Source organism: Eucyclogobius newberryi, unplaced genomic scaffold (assembly GCF_026437365.1).
Source record: "Eucyclogobius newberryi isolate DKJ021-1_F unplaced genomic scaffold, fEucNew1.0.hap1 SCAF_5, whole genome shotgun sequence".
In the NCBI taxonomy this organism is placed as follows: domain Eukaryota; kingdom Metazoa; phylum Chordata; class Actinopteri; order Gobiiformes; family Gobiidae; genus Eucyclogobius; species Eucyclogobius newberryi.
The window spans coordinates 22,432,389-22,449,699 of record NW_027316167.1 but is presented as its reverse complement, the minus strand read 5'-3'; the positions used below and the strand labels follow the sequence as shown (position 1 = coordinate 22,449,699).

At 38.8% G+C, this 17,311-nt stretch overlaps 1 protein-coding gene across 3 annotated transcripts in view; it reads right to left on the bottom strand.

The window, feature by feature from the left end:
* Positions 1-838: 838 nt before the first annotated feature.
* tcf12 (transcription factor 12) overlaps positions 839-17,311 on the bottom strand; it is a 66,308-nt gene continuing 49,835 nt past the window's right edge. The window contains exons 1-14 of one of the 3 annotated variants that reach the window (XM_072464860.1): positions 14,994-15,208; positions 11,499-11,598; positions 11,196-11,335; positions 10,820-10,961; positions 10,615-10,685; positions 8,894-9,038; positions 7,218-7,291; positions 6,352-6,423; positions 5,862-6,053; positions 4,793-4,904; positions 4,557-4,719; positions 4,260-4,489; positions 3,905-4,043; positions 839-3,806 (exon numbers count right to left, since the gene is read on the bottom strand). In XM_072464860.1, the coding sequence (XP_072320961.1) occupies positions 3,916-4,043; positions 4,260-4,489; positions 4,557-4,719; positions 4,793-4,904; positions 5,862-6,053; positions 6,352-6,423; positions 7,218-7,291; positions 8,894-9,038; positions 10,615-10,685; positions 10,820-10,961; positions 11,196-11,335; positions 11,499-11,598; positions 14,994-15,062 (1,638 nt within the window). In that variant the 5' untranslated portion in view covers positions 15,063-15,208 and the 3' untranslated portion in view covers positions 839-3,806; positions 3,905-3,915. Of the gene's footprint in view, positions 3,807-3,904; positions 4,044-4,259; positions 4,490-4,556; positions 4,720-4,792; positions 4,905-5,861; positions 6,054-6,351; positions 6,424-7,217; positions 7,292-8,893; positions 9,039-10,614; positions 10,686-10,819; positions 10,962-11,195; positions 11,336-11,498; positions 11,599-14,993; positions 15,209-17,311 lie in introns of those variants that run through there. The other 2 variants (XM_072464858.1, XM_072464859.1) reach the window with 2 other exon arrangements.

Sequence of the window (17,311 nt, the reverse complement as noted above, 5' to 3'; positions counted from 1 at the left end):
AATTAACCAAAAACTGATATACAACCATGGTGGCAACATGATGAGCATCCAAGAATAAACTCAAAGAAGAGTGAACAGGCTTGGTTTAGGTTTACAGGCTCAGTGCAGAGCTGGAGCAGAAAAAATAGAAGATGATTGTGCTGAAGAAGCAGGAGGCGCAGCAGGCTTTCTGGTTTGGCTTCAAGGATGTGAGCCAAGGAGAGTCAGCTGGCTACAGCGCCATGACAGGAAGTCAGCCGTCAGACATGGTGGTCCCACTCCCACAAGAAGTATGAACATCCACAAGAACGAGCCCAAAACACCTACGCGCTCTGATCTGTCCTTAGAGCTGAGTGAAAGGGTCAGAATGTTGGACTCTGCTCATGTGCACATAGCCTTTTACCTCAGGACCTCAGGAGAAAGAAAAGGACTCTCTTTCCTCTGCAGAGGGGGAAATTCAGTGCAGATGTCTTAGATTTATAGTCCTCAAGTTTTAACAGCACTCACACAGCACTAGTGGGATTCATTAATTCCAGTCACAGATTGAGGACTGACACACAATGAGATTCTCAACCAGAACAGTCATGAGAATTTACCGATATAAGACCCTCCAGCATGGCCATGTGCAAACACACAGGATGTGTGTAGATGAACAGGCTCAAACAAAGATGAAAAAATATGAAAACTTTGTATTAGTCTTGTGTCCTCCAAAACAAGACAATGTTAAACAGAACCGTTTAATTAAAACAAAGTAGGACATTTACATTATGCTGCTATCACACTTTATTAAAAATAGAAACATATATTCATAGTACTTTAAATACAGACTACAATGGTCCACTGTTGTTATTTTTAAAAATGAGTTAAATACTATAAAACACTTGCTTGGCCTCAATCCACAATAATCATCCCAAACACAAATAAAAACATAACAGGATTAACTTCTATTGCACTTTTCAGCGTTTGTCCTGCTTCACACCCGGATGGAAAAATGAATGAAGACAAAATGTGAGATGGACAAAAGACCAAAATGAATGTCTGCTCCTCAAGTTGAATAAATGCAAAGTACAGATGCGTTTACAAAATGGCACATTTATTGCAACATAAATGTTATATACATTGTGTTCTTTCTGTTGAAAAAGACAGAAATTCAATTCTCTGTTTCTAGTGTGAACCAACAATACCGTTTTCTTTGACACAAGAACAAGTCTTTTTATTCATCAGAATCATAATAAGTTGCATTTTTGGTCATTTTGCACTAGTACAAAGCCTTCATGTACTATTGCAACTAAATCACTGTTCTTGAGATGACTTGTAAATTTCAGGTAATAACGGGTTGGTTATTGTACATAACCATAGATTTTACTACCTAATATAGTAAAATAAAGTAAGAAACTGTTTACTCAAAACTTTTGCTTTCAAAAATCTAGAAAGAGTAATATTTAGACCTCAAGAAATATTCTTACAATATTATTGTATAAAAGACTAACTACATTGAAAGATAAGCCATTTTTTTCTTTTTTCCTTTTGAATGAGCTTTTATGTATTATACAAGGGAAAGCATTTGGGAGAACAGCAAGTCTAACATGGCAAACAAAGGAGCGAAGAAACAGCTAAATAATACAAGGAAGGAAAAAGAGCAGGATGTGGCATTCTCTTTATAGACTCAATCACCTTCTGCCACAAAAATACATGTTTATGAATACTGACATGAACAACAAGGCCACATTCAAACAAGCTGCACAAACTGCAATTTTTAGGTTGCCAAATAATATTTAATGTAAACTCTTGGTCTGGCATTGTAATTAATTATGGATTGCCATAGATAGTTGTACAGAATACTGTCTCTGAATGTGGCAGCCTTGTTTAGGATGAAAAGACAAAGACAATACACAAAGAAAATATATGGAATATAAAGTATCAAGATGAAAGAAGATAACAGAGAAATGTAAAGCATGCACTCATATGAACAAAAAACACAGTCAATCTCTTCAACAAATAAAATATGTTTCTTCGTTTTGTTCGCTGTTGTGCTACACCTCTAAGAACCAACTTCTGATACCCAACACAACAAAAGCACTGATGCACACTAATGCTTAGTTATTGAATAATAATAACTTTTTAAAATTAGGTTGGACATTATATGCCAAAAAAGGTTGGATACAACAAAAAGAGGTAAACAATATTCTATCTATCAAAAGGACTGTAAAGTAAACTGTATATTTTGAGTCACCAACAGAAAATGATACGTTCATCAGGCCAGGAAAATCAGTGGTCGTCGTTTAAAAGTACTACTTCATCAAGCAAACTATGATTATACCTGGTGGCAAGAAATGACAGAAGCCACTCAGAAGTATGAATTCTTCAGGCTAAAGGTAAAATAAAGTCACTGTTTACATAAACAATATATGGCAAAACTGAACAGAAATCACATGAGCAGCGAGGCCCTATTTCATCAGTTAAGACGCTAACTTACTCAAGGAATGCTAAAGTTTGTTAATAGTTTGCTCTTTGTATTTTCTCTGCTCACTACCCAAGACAAAACACAACACAAGTTGGGCTTTCAGTAAAGCTAGAGTTTGCCACTCACCTTTGTAGAATTGCATGTGTAGAACTGCTAATCTAGTCAAACTAAAACGGTTGCCTCCTAAAATATCAGTACGTCAGTCAGTCAGGTGCAGAAGCGAGACTAAACTACTCCAATTCAAACGTAGGTAGTTTTGGCTCCTTTTGTGGTCAGTGGCAAAAACAAAATATATATAAATAATACATCTCTAGTTAAAATGGGTACAAGTGACAATTGTATTGGGGATAAATATCTAAACTCAACACAAAAAAAAGGTGATGCACCAATCCAGCTTTTTATATTGATGTTTTGCTGATACCCGATATCGGCCCATACACAGAGCACAGACTGAAAGTACATAATTCCAATACCAGTAATTTATCACCAAATATGTTATGTAACTGTTTCATATTTGTTTCTGATTCAACTATGGAACAGCTGTGTATGAATCAAAGTGCAAACATTATGAGACGTTCTGAGCCAACAATGGTCAGGAAATAGCCATTAATCGATTGACCTTACCTTGAACCGATATCTTGTCATTGATACCAGATTCAGTACAGTACATTCACATATTGTACAGCACAGCACAGTTCAGTGTTTTCCTGCATGGAGTAATGGTGCATCCCTAAAAACAATACAACATATTAGTGCCTATATAACTTCCCCACATGATGGAATTGCCAGATTTAGTTAAGTGGAGTGCTTAGTTTTGGATGTAACAATATCCAATACCATTCAAAACTATTGTAACAGTCCTAGATCTTATTATTATGAGACTTTCATCATGGCTTTAATAATGGTTACACTGGCAAACTATAGATCAACTGAAAAGCTGCATACTTATCTTTGAAATTGCTTAGCTTTCCCATTAGACATAGTTTAATCAATAACAGAATAAATAAAATAAAAAAACAAACAAACAAACAAACAAAAAAACAATTGCTGTTACAATTCATTCGTCAATTCAGTTTAGGCACAAGGCAATTTTCCACATACACTTGGAGGACATTGCAAAGTCTCTGATTGTTCAGAAGCAGCACACTTCTTGCAGACAGTGATATGTGCTTAGGTTTTTTTCTGGGGACACTTTTGCAGTTGGAAAACTAGACGTGAGATTCCACTTCAGTCTTGTATTGGTTTACATTAGTCTCATTTTACTTCAAGTGGTCTGTCTTCTCCAATTGTTGTCACAAAGTCCTTTCTGTCACCAGGAACCAGTTTCTCAAACAGGAAACAATTCATAGTCTTTGACGTTGATCTGCAGGGACAAACACAGGAGGGGATGTGAGAGATGGATGTTAAATACAGCCCAACAACTTGATATTGATCAAGTTTGTTCAAACAAAATGATGCTACCTTTCAGCTACTCAGAGGTGGCCCATAGGGTTGGATAAGTCTGTCATGCCTGGGTGGACATGGGATTCAGCAGGACCACCAGACACTTTTTCCTCCTCCCTTCTTTTAAGACAGGCTGCCTTGGGGTTCAAATTCCTTTCTGTAAGTCCAAAAACTAAGTGTTAAAAGATAAAGTACAGCACATAATTTAAAACATAATTAAATATACATACAAATAATGAAGTACAACGCATAACTAAATTAACTGGCAAACAATAATGCAACTTATTGAAATGAAATTAACCATAAAATAAGAGTGCTAAAGGATGTTTCAGTTGTTATTTGAAGATAAAGCATTTGTGTCCTTGACATTGACCTCTAACTTGCTGCTCCAGGCTCAGGATGACTGCCACAGCCTGATGCAGGATGAGGAGTTTTGTTTGGGGCTTCTCGCTCTTGAGGTGGAGCTGGCACATGCGGCCCAGCTCCTTGAAGGCCTCGTTGATGTCTCGCACCCTAAGGCGCTCGCGGGCATTGTTGGCCATCCTCCTCTCGCGCTCTCGCTCGGCTTTCTGTTCTGGATTCAGGTCCTCATCTTCAGTAATACTATAAAAACAGATAACCATGCAGAATTATCAAATTGTCAAAAGCTATTTTTGCCCATATGTTGTACCTTGTGCGGGTGCCAGAACGAGGAGTCTTTATATCTCTCATATCACCTTCATCGTCTGACTTATCATCTCCAGACATACTATCAAGCAAGTCATCTTTGTCCGCTTTTTCCACCTTCAACCCCAGGTTTGAGGACATATGCCCACTAAGGGCCGCAGTTAGACCTAATTAAAAAGATAAAGACAGTCCATTTAACTGTTTCACGCTGAGACAGAGTCATAGATCCACTGGGCTCACTTCTAAACGTCTCCACTTGGTGGTTGAGCTCAATGCTGGACGTGGAGCTGGCACTAGGAAGGCCTCCATGGCTGTTGTTCAGGCTGGCGGCATCATCAGCATTAGAACCCCCCTGCGTTAACACAAGACATGCAATTAATTTCAAATCATATCTGTACTGTGAAAAACTTGAACTCAGTTCAATACAACACAACACTGGAGGGTTGTGCGCTGCACATGTTGAGGAGTAATTTGACTCGGTTGTGGAGAAGCACCAAAAGGCGGAGACTGTGTTGCACAGTCAGGAGCACCCCCTTTTTCTCCAGGAATGTGATCTTTCGTCACCGTTGGCCTGTGTTGACCCCATTACCCCTGGAACCCCTTTCCTATGCACAAGGCTAATCTTTGCTATGCTCTCAACAGGTGTCCAAACACGTCTTTGTCTGGAGGAGAAGGAGGGAGGCCTGAGCTCTGGCCAGAAAAGAACGCTGTCGTTTTCATGGCTGTGCCTCAGTGCCTGATTACCATACAGCTGAGGGGCTCTATTAGGGTGGAGCTAGACATACGTTCAGCAATTCAGATTTGCTGGGTTGCTAAAAAAAAGTGATGAAAAGGGGTGGAAGGAGAGGAGGGTTGAGGGTGTGTCTCTTGAGCAAAAGTCTAAGACTGGGCCTTGGACACAGGAAATGCTCTAAGTGCACACACCAACTGAAGAATCGCAGTCACTAACTCTCATGCTGCATTTGAAACAATATATTATATAATATACTAATATTGGAATAGATTAGATTAAATCAGTATCAGTCAGAAGTGAAAACTTAAAATGTTATTGAAAGTGAATTTTACAGATTTAAAAATCTTGATATCAATATTGCAAAATATTATTTATCGGTCACAGCAAATATTGGACAAGAGTTACAAGACAAAAATTGCGCATGATGCTAGGCACCGTTAAAAAAAGAACAATAGTTAGTTAAATTATATACTTGTAATTCCTCTATTTAACGAACATTTTAAAGTAAAACTGAGGATGTTCCATAACAATATCTTTAGTAAAATGTATAGTATAAAAACAAATATTTGAAATTACCATTGCAGTTGTCCGACTTGGGACCAATGCCGAGGCTGGGAAGTTTGCTCCAATAGATGCAATTGGCCCATTTTGTGCCTGTCCTAGCAGACTGTGTATGTCGCTGGGCAGATTGGCGGTGGAGCCCACTGCATGGTTCCTCAGAACAAGGATTGCATCATCCAGTCTGTCCAGACGATCCTCCATTCGAGACTGCAAATGGATTGGAGAAGAAACAGTTAACAACAGGCATTTGGACAAGCTTAATAAAACATTTACTGTAGGAATGAAACTCAAAAGAAAATATAACTATGTGATGTGGAGTCTGAAACAAAATTATATAAAACAACTTCGCAACAATTAATGTATTAATGGCATTAAACTTGGTATTGTCTAGAAGTCATGAAACAGCATAGTGTGCGAGTCGTGTGTGAGAAAATAAGAAATACATGATCAAGCATAAGATGGGACGCTCAATGGTAATGAGAAACGTTTTTTGAATCAGCAGTACCTCGCAAACATCCTTTAAGAAAGACATGGCATCCTGGAGATGCTCATGTAACTGCTGATGAACCCTGTTTTTCTGTCAAGTAAAATAAAAACAAAATCAGTGTCTATAAAAATACATTGGAAAATAGTGTGATCAATAACTACAATTTATAATGTAGTAAAACTGCTATGTATTTTTTTTACAATTTTCAAATTATGAAATGGAATTGTATTCTTTAAAGTTTGAATTCTTAAACATATGAGACAAGACTCATTCACAAAACCAATGAATTATAAACCAATGGCCATGTGCAACCCAGACTAGCCATAAAGAGTTACACATATTTTCCATTCAGGTCTGAAACAGCTCAAATGACATCATCCTCCTACCTCTGGACACTAGTGCTCCTCCAGTCAGAAAAATAATGGCCAAACCAAATGTTACCAAAAGTTACACACTCATCGCAGACACAGCAGGGAAATTAAACTTGTGTCACTTAAATTATCATTCAATCTAGTCCTGGTCTATCTTTCTGTTCACATCAACCTGTTCTTTATCCACCTCGTTTTGTTGATACACCTCGTTACAGTTGAACAGTGATCAGTAGCTCTGGTCACATGACAGCAAAGGAATCCCCTGGAAATTGTTGAGAAGGCAGCTGCCCACGCCCCTCCCCCGACTGTCATCCCTGTCCCGGCCCATGGACCAGAGCACAGATGGCCAGCCCCTCGGGACAGGTATTGTTTAGTTTGTTTATCAGGCTGCCCCCACATTTTTCAGCAAAACATTTGTCTATCAGGAATCTCTGCAATTCTAGATCAATTATTTCTGCATAACGTCAATCAAGTTTATTCCACGCTGCACTATAGCTTCAAAACGGAGCTTACCAGCGAGTGAAGGGAGTTCTCGTAATTTGGTGAGGATGGAGTCTGTCCACCTGTGCGTGGCCATGGGTTTGTGCCTATAAAGGAGGATGAACAAAAATGGATAAATCTGAGAGGCACGCTTTAGGTTAGGTAATTGACAGTTGTACATGGATGAAAGGCACAGACAAATTAATGTCCTGGTTGTTCTTCCAGAGATATTTTTATCTTTTGGAACTAATACGCATCACTTCCTGGTGGCTGGACTGCATCCTGACACAAAACATCACATTTCCTTTGATGCAGAGGCAAAAACCTGTGGCTCGATCAAACTGTGTTATATGTTTATTATCTAGTCATAATCAGCGTACACATTAATTATACAAGTGCATTTAAAGTCACGGCGTATGGAGAGGGAATGAATGGCACAAAATAGTAAATTGTGTTGGAAAAGCGCTATATAAGACTAATTAATTATTATGTATTTACAAATGTTCCAGTGTGTATTTTTTTATATTTTTTATATTTAAAGTTGATAACCTTTGAAAAACTTTCATTAACTAACGACTTTGGAAGTGGGAATGAGAAAGTCTGTTCTGCTTCAGATTTCTCTCCCAGGTGAACAAGACAGGAACCTAACATGTGAGCCTCTGCTGGCTAGAGGCAGTGAAAAATTAGCCTGGGACTCTGGTCCCTGTGTGCGCTGGAGAGGGCTAATTGAACAAACCAGTCTTGAGTAATGTGCTGTATATTGGTGTAATCCCGATGATGAATGGATTTTGAGGTTAACATCAACAGTGAGCCAAATTTGTGTGCCAATTTTAAGTGTTGTTCTTTCTCTTTCTCACTACTTAATGTTTTTGTTTTAACCTTTGACTGCTATGCATGATGATCTTTGATGTATTGCTCCTAATATATAATGTATACACTTGTTGAAAAACAAATCTAAAATAAAATATGGACATCTACTTTGTATCAAGACCAAGTTCAAGTCCATGGATAGGGCCCAGGTGTGGTACAGTAAACAGGGACTCCCTGTGTGATGAGGGCATCATGCTCTTCCTGATCAGCTGAGTCACACTCCCTTCCCCCCACTGCACATAATTGAGGCCTTTTGCAGCCAGCCGTGTGTGTGTGTGTGTGTTGGGGGAACAGCTGTCCGTGGGGCAGGGCAACAGCTGAGGATAAGGGGACATACGAAAAGACAGCTGTCGCCACTCCATTACTGCAGATGACAGAACTGCCCAGTTAAACCAGGGCTTTCCCTGTCTGCGTCCACACATTCACTTTCCATTACTCACAATCTCCAGTCAGGACCTCTCACCAAAAGTCTTTCTTCATATTCCCAACATACACTGTTGATACATGTAATGTAATTATGTAATGTAATGTCTGTAAAATCAGACGGTTTATGTGATCAATCCTCACTGAGCTGGGCCATGGTATGCTTTCTAATTAATTAAAACAGGGAAAAAAGTAATTAAGTAAACAAAAAAACCTTTACTGGCCTCTTCAGTTTGATTAATTCAACAAATGTTATACTTATAAGGTAATTACAATGTCAGAATGAATTACCATATAAGCAATTAACGACACTATTTTGGTCTTATCATTATTCAAGTTTAAAGGGGCATATGTCTAAGGTTCAAAAGCATTAATAATAGCAATACATTATAAAAGTAAATGAGTATTTACACTACCTGGTCGCCCAGTTGTAGTGCCAGTTGCGGTGAGGACAGTTCCAGCCGATGCTGTACCTGCTGTGGCCGTCAGCGGTGAAGGAGAGGCCACCGGTGTGGAGGAGTTTGAAGGAAAACTACTGCTTGTATGGTCGGGCGAGTAAATCTGTGTGAGGGGAACAAAATACTAGATTATTAACTTTGCTACAGCTTCAGCACATTTGAAAATATAAATTTTGTTTTTATTTATTGTGACAAGATACACATTTAAATGTACTGTAACAAATGCACATTGGATATTGTAATGCAATAGAAATCCAATTAATAGATTAGCACACTGGTTTAATAAACTATCACTTGTTACTGCACTTTATCTTTAGTATTTACTCAAACAGACTACAAATCTTTTGTCCAGTTGGGAAACCATGGTTTTGTGCCAGTTGTACATCTTACACGGGTTAGGTTAAGGTCAGTGAGTTTTCGTATGACAAATCAATCACAGGGGACGGGAGATTACGTCTTCGGGACCCCACAGGGATTTGTATAGACAAATGCAGGATTAAAGCAAAATTGCATCCCTGTTTTATCTTTTTAATAAGAGGACATTGTGCTGTAATAGAACACGTCTTATAGAACGCAAGGTATTAGTGCTGGATCCTAGCTAATTAACCGAAAAAACAACAGATCCACAAAGATTTCTATTCCATGTGCAGATCAAATTGAGCTCACGGGACACATTTTGAGTCTGTTGGAATGATAGAACACACTCATTATTAATAATCTCCTTATTTAATCTTGATCTCTGGGTTTTAGTTTTTCAATCAACTTGGAGTTTCCGGCCAGAAGCTTCACTGAAGTGTACCACTGAGTACTGAGGAGCCCGCCAGTCTTAAGTGCAAGTGGCAAGTGGATTACTTATATCTTATTTTTATTTTACCTAAGACAGCATTTTATCAATTTTTAAATTCTTGAATAAAAAATAAGCTTACTAGAGCTGAGCAAAACAAGCCTCATCCTTTGTGACAGGCGAGTGCTGTCACTGTCAACAATATAAGATCGAGTATTCTTTTCAGACAGTGGTTAGTAACGGTAAATTCAAAATGAAACATGTCATTTTGGTGGAATAAATGAAGCCCCGCCTCCTCATCAGTTACGCTCCCTCAGGCGGCATGGGGCCAATAAGCACAACCAATTTAAAAGGGTGGAGAACAAAAAGTCTAAAAAGCATGGTCTATGGAGTTGAGCCACTGCAGTCCCCAGTGCTCCCTGTCTCATCTGCACCCCCACTTCTGTCCAGCCGTGTCCATTTCAGCTTAGCTTTGTAATGGTAATGATATTGAGTCGGCAAATATATATTAAAAAAAAAAAAAAAAGTCATTGCCATCACTTAGCTCTATTTTTCAATGCATATTCTATTTGGCCAATAAAAACAAAAAAAACCTAAAAAACATGTATTGTTTTTTTTTATTAAATCACAAATAGTTCTTGCGCTGTAGTGTTTAGTGCACAAATCCTTTTCTTGAATACTTCTTACTTTAAGCCTGTAATTATCCACGCTTTAGCCTAAAAACAATTACTAACATGTCCTTCAAGTTTTTTAATCAGTATTAAAACAGTACTTAATTCTAAACATGATTGCTGGATTCACCTTAGATGGAGATGACAACTAAGCTTAATTATTCTGTAGGAAATATACATTTATTTGAGCAGGCACACAAATGTAGCTAATATTACTGACTTACGGAGGCCAGTGCTTTTCCCAATGCATCTCCTGTTTGTGAGCTTCCAGTTGTGTTCCCCCGATTTGCAGCAGCTAAGAAGATACAGAGGGAAGTTAAGACAAATGAAGAGCTGTCGCGGCGCAAAAGCAGCTGTTTAACTGAATACTTTCGGTGAGTTTGTGTGTCTGTCTAAAGTAGGTATAAAAACTATCTAAACTAAAAGTACCTATGACAGCATCTGCTGTGTTGACAGACGGCGTGTGCGTGGCAGTAGCGAACGGTGAAGTGCTGGTGTTGCTTCTGTGGAAACTGGACATAGGAGGAAGACTGGAGTTGATGTCCGGAGAGACAGAATGTGCAGGGTAATTCTGAAAAAAGTAAAATAAATTAAGAAAATCCCAGCGATGTACTGCCTTGCCATGAAGAGGAACATGACGAAAAATTTAGAAAGCGAACGAGACAAAAAGTGAGCAGTACTTATATATATTCTAATTACCCAGACTTGGGGGGAAAAAAGCCAGAAGCCAGAGTATTAACAAATAACTACAAAGGTTCCATGTAGATATATATAAATTGTATGTGTGGTTGTGTCAGGGTCTTACCAATCGCTCATGGGAGTGCAGACTGCTGTAGTTTCCTGACTGTGGCATGTGAGATGAAGAACCTGCAAGCATTCCTCCGTAGCCTGTCTGACTGATGCCATTGGATGAACTCCATGGATCGGATGAACTGTGGGTGCCATCTGATGACAGGAAAAGTCATTTTAAGACTACATAATTTACTTACGTCCTATCTGAAAATCTGTAGTGCATTCATACTTTGGATTTACATGAAACTGCCCAAAAATTGACAAATTGACATAATTACTGAATAAGCATGAGATATTGATATATATTGATACTCACCAAAGAAAGTGCTTGCAAACATACTGCTTGTGGGTTTGGGGGAGTTGTATGAAGGAGAATCTCTGCTGAACTCTTCCGAGCTCGGAGATGGTGCATACACCTGTGATGAGAACCATCCAGCATAAATGTGACATAATCAAACTAAGCTTGTTGAAAACATTATGATGAGAAATATAACTGATGCAGCATTTGAAATATCGCAAAGTGCAGTTCGTCACAAAGTTTAACTCGACCAAATTAAAAGATACGAACAACCACATGGTAAAAAACATGCACAAACACACTTTAATGACTCACAAGCAATCAAGCTCATGAAGGGAGGAGTGGATTATCAGGGGTATTTGCATTTCAGATCAACTCAACCTCTAATGGAAGTATAATGATACCCGCTTCCTTGCACAGACTAAATGCCTTGCAAATTACAGCATTCCCAGAGAGGCAAAAATCAAATAAATGGGACAAAAACAGCCTGCTTTGCTGCTTTAAATGTGTACCTGTGCAATGGAGGCTGAGTGAAAGGAGAGGCACAATGAGCATGCTGTTGTACAGCTGTGTGAGTGCCAAGCGAAGCGGGAGGATCAAAGGCAACGCAGGCCAAACACCACTGATGTGGTTTCTGACTTCATCGACTCCAGATGGAAAGAGAGCGGAGGACTAGAGACCGGAGACCAACAAACTCCTTCACACAGACAGCACTATGTTAATGAGAACCAGCCAGGACCTGCCCACTAGATTACACCTGTGCACTGCCAAAGCTTCATTCAAAAAAACTCTAATCCACAGATCATGACAAGATACAAAATATCAGTACAAACTAACAAACCATCTTAACACTTACAGTCTCATTCACACATGAGTGGATGTCATAAAGGTTGTTTCTCTCAGTTTAGGAAATTGCATGGATGGGAAACATGCAGCCGACCAAAAGTATATAAACATTAATCTCAAGTTGACTCATATAAAATCAAAACAAAGAGGGTTGTCGACTGAGCAGAGTGAGCAGGACCAGGGTGTGTCTGACCATGTAATTAAAGTACAGTAGGAGGGGCACATCTCAGGGGTCTTTGGGCTTCCACATGTGACCAGGGTGAATCGCAGAAGAGCTCACGTTAGGGGCCAGCCTTTTGTTAGGCAATCAATGGGCATCATATGGCAGTGGATGAAGCTAATTGTCCTTTTTTACCAAAAGCTAACGAGTCAAAACATTAATAAACCACTGGGTGCTTCATTCCACAGGCTTGTCCCAAAAAGGGCTTCCAGGGGTTTCCTTTACCACAACATTAATTACAACCTGTCACTCAAAGAAAGAAAACTGTGCGGCAAAATAGAATATATAATACATAATATTGGATGGGTTATAAAGTTACTGCTACTGAGGCTTAACTTTTAAAAATATGTGACTGTACTTTGTATGAAAAGCTATGTGCCATTTTACACACCAACATCAGAGCTGATGTTCTGATGTTATAAGATGGCCACTACAACATATAAAGCATCTTTTCATGTAGAGACAGTGCTTGTGAGTCACTGAGTGTCAGATCAAAGTCAGTACTTTATGTTGAGATATCCTTTTACTGCTTTTCAACCTCACCATGCTTTTACTGACAGCTAAACATTTTCCACACACCTTTCCCTCTGTTAAGACTTGATACCTGCCTTTGAAGTTAATCCCACATCAATCAAAACTTCTAATGTAAAACATTAGACATTGACTCCCTCCAATATGGGGATGTCTCACAGTGTCAGTAAAGAAAAGTAAAATCACAAAAGTTATAAAAGATCAGGCAAAGGGCCAGCTAGTTCAAAGAGGCACGCTTAATCAGTGAATGAGATTGCTGCCATTGCGTGGAATCAAGCTGAATCTGTCTCAGGGGCATTTTGTTTTTATTCCAGTTCTAGCGTGGCTTGGCGTGAGAACCGCAAAGAATGCCTTTTAAACCAGACCTGTGTCTGCTTTGAAGTGTGTTGCACAACAGAGCACGAGATGAGCCACAGCTTTAAAAATACAAAGTAAGCAACAGAACACTTAAGTTTGAATAAACTGATGTGTTATTAGAAAGTTGTTTTGCTGTCCAAAAATGTATTCTAAAAATAAAGGGCAATAGACAGATAAAAATAGTGTTCTTAAAACATACAGTACAGGATAAAGAAAAGCTCAACAGGTATTACACATGCTATGTTATGAGATAATAAGGATTACCTGCTGGAACAAACATCTGGACCTGTTGCTTTGCAGAAAAAATTACATCATAGTGCATAAACACTGCAATCTATTTATGGACATAAGTTTTTTTTTAAATACAAAATTTCATGTCAGTCAAGGGTTTCACTGTTTTTCTGTTTATTAAAAGCATCGGAAAAAGGATCATTGAGTTGCTCCATCTGCATTGGTTCCGTGCCACCAGCCAATGGCCCACTGTGAATTCTTCCAGTGCTGCAGATGGTGAGCCTGCCATGCCTCTCTGCATTTCACCAAATTAATATGATTCAAATTGTTGCAAAAATAAGCTCCATCGTTTTTTCTGTAGGAAAACCAGAAAGGACTTTATGCTTTTGATCAGGGTTTAACCACTCTGTACACATGCTATCAATTTTCTTTCCATCACCAAATGTAACACAAGCCGTTAATACTTAATATCAGGGAGATCAAAGTCAGCTTTGGTGCTGTCAAAGTTGAGCATACATGCAGTAATGGAATGGGAATGAAAATCAATACAATTTAACAATCACAATTTCATACAAAAATTCAACTACTTAAATCTAAAATGTCTACATTTTAGACAGGTGTCAATGTCAAGTCTCCTTAAGTCCTCTAAACTATTTTGATGATCAAATACATTGATTAGTGTGTCCAAACCTGTAAACTTTGTGTGTACATCTATTAAAAGTTCTTGGATCTAACAAAAATCAAAGAGGTCATTACAGAGCCGTTTAGAAATCACATTAGGCTCCCTGTGGCGTCAAGAATGCCAATGTGATTAAAAACAGATGTAATAACAGCAAGACTGGTGCTTGGAGCTCAATCTGCAAACAGGAAAGTCTAACCTCAACAGGCAAGCTCTTTCCCCTAATCATTCCCAGACTCCCACTTGTTATTATTTCAACCAGTCTCGAGCTCAAGCAACTCGCCAGTAAAAATAAATTCAAGCCTGCATGAAAACTTTCTGCCCTGCTCTTTACTTTCTATGTATGAAAAGGGCTGGAAAAAAAGGCATGACTTCTTATGCGTTACCTAAAATACTAAATTGTTTAAAGACAGATGTGGCGTGAAATGGCAGACTATACTATTGCATTTGTCCTGCGACATGACTTTGACTGAGGCAATGGAAACTTGGATCAAGGCAGCAACTCACACATGCATTTAAAAAATACCTTTGTCATTTAAAATTACATTTTAAATGACAAAAAGAAAATTTAGAAACAAACAAAATAATAACATGCCGGCAAACACAAACATAGACTTTTGCAAATCTTTCTTCCAAAGAGATTACTCACCGATTTCCCGTTGTAGTAATACATTAATGAGTTACTGCCCATTCCAGGGACAGGATAGGCGCAGTACATTGCCGCTTTTTATGTTTAATAATGGTATACCAAAGTAGCGTTCTAGTTTTTCTGCGGACATATATCCAAAGCGTTCAAAGGGGACTAATAATTCTTTCAGTACTGGCCTCCACACACGACCCACTCAGAGGAAACTTATGCAAAGCAGGACTGTACCATTCCCCACTATGAGGAGGGGTGTCTGCCAGAAGGGAGTGGCTAGCGTGGTACATGCCACTCTTAAGCCTGTAAGTGCTGAGGCAAATAGGAAAAGGACGAGGGGGAAGGGAGGCAACAGGGAGGTGGGTTTAGAAAGATAAAGGCAAGAGTGTTGGACAGAAAACAAATGTGCAAGCGGATTTAGCACAAGACAAGAAATGTTTACATCTGAGCATCAAAACCATGATTTTCTGCAGGACAAACCCCAGGATGACTTTAGGACTTTATTAATTCAAATGCGTTGAAATGGGAGCATGAATAAAAGCAATGAGCCAGCTCTCTTCATAATCCTGTTTTAATCTTTTTGTTTGTGCGATGACTGGATGCGGCTACAGGCAGTGAGGTGAAATATAGCAACGGAATGAGCACAGCCATCTGGCACCGCATTTTACCTGTTTCCTCACACTAATTAGGAGTCAAAAGACAGCAAAAGTGATCACCTTACATGGCAATAAAGAAACAGTCTAAATCCACATAATGTGAAAAAATACGCTTACAGCCTATTGATGAAATGTAAAATATGCATTGTTTGGCAGAATAGAACTCAAACTGTAGGAGCGCCAGTAAACACGGAGTTGTAAAACATGCAACAGCTGCAAAGGAGGTGGCTCGTGACGTCTGAACAGGAAAATAATGCTCCATTTCCTAAACCCTGGGGGCCTCAGACTGGGGGAGCACTGGGGGGCAAGGAAAACATTTAACAGCCGTTTTACCATGCATTACTGTCACTGAGAGCCTCACCGATCCTCGTTACTTTTATCATGTGGAAATAGGGGAGGAGGGGGCATAGATATGAGAAAAAGCAGGATAGATATAGTATATTCCAATGAGAGGCCAGTGTGCACAGTGTGACTGGAGCCTTTTATGTCTGCCACTTGAAGCCTCCTGGACTTAACACAGGTCTGCGGATTCATTGAGAACATTATTGTTATCGAAAGATGAAAGCACCCACTTCCCTAAGAAAACTAGGGCTTTATTAGGCCTCTCCTTTCAGTGCTGTTATTATTTATCCACCCTTTCTTCTCAGAGGCTCTTTCAAACTCTTCCAAAACACTGGCTCTACATGCTGTTACCGCTTTATATCTGGCTCCGTTTCAAGTTGATGCTTTAAGCAAAAATGGTCATGATAGAAGCGTTTGAAGCGCCCAAAACAAGTCCAGACATGGAGCGCAGACTCATGAGAAAAGCACATAAAAGGGACACTACTGAGTAAGAGGCAGCACATGGTATTTGTAAATATGTTTGCAATAGATGGATATGAGAATGCTCATTTGATCTCAAGAAAATGGTGGTTATAGTTAGAGATTTTGAATGGTGACACCACCTTGATATTATGTAAATGAGGGTGGTCCCGGGAGCAGACCGAGCTCCACTCACCTGTTCACACTGGCCTCTAATGACACGGGTGCTCACAAGGTGCTTTTCTGTGAAGTAAATCCACAGGCTGAGGTCATCCCCATCGCATGCATGGATTTAGCCATGATGTCATACTCCTGTCTGATTATTGTTTCCTGTAAGAAGCTCTGCTTCTAATTAGAGGATGGGTGTCAGGGGCAACGCTGACCACCCCTTCAAAAGGTTTGGTGCGCTGGGCATAAATAATATCTATTTAATGCGTGGAATTGAAATTAAGGGGTGCAAACATGTATTCAAATATCAAATGTTGTATGTACTTTTTTTTTTAGCTGTTTTAAACTTAACCTAACTTTAAGTTAAGGTATATATTGCACTTACATACATAATACATATAATAATAATAATAATAATAATAATAATAATAATAATAACCATAATAATAACAACAATAACAACAATAATAATAATAATAATAATAACTATTGTAAAGACAAATATTCTTCTTTCATGCACTAAATCATAGTAAAATCACATATCAACATATGTATAACATATAAAATAATATAAGTTTTTCACATATCATAAGCAATACAGCCACAGTTTTAAATGTCTTCAAAGCAAAAAACACAACTTATTGTTGACAGGCCATTCTCTGGAGGCTGCAGTTATCCCAAATCAAGGTTTGCATTAATGTG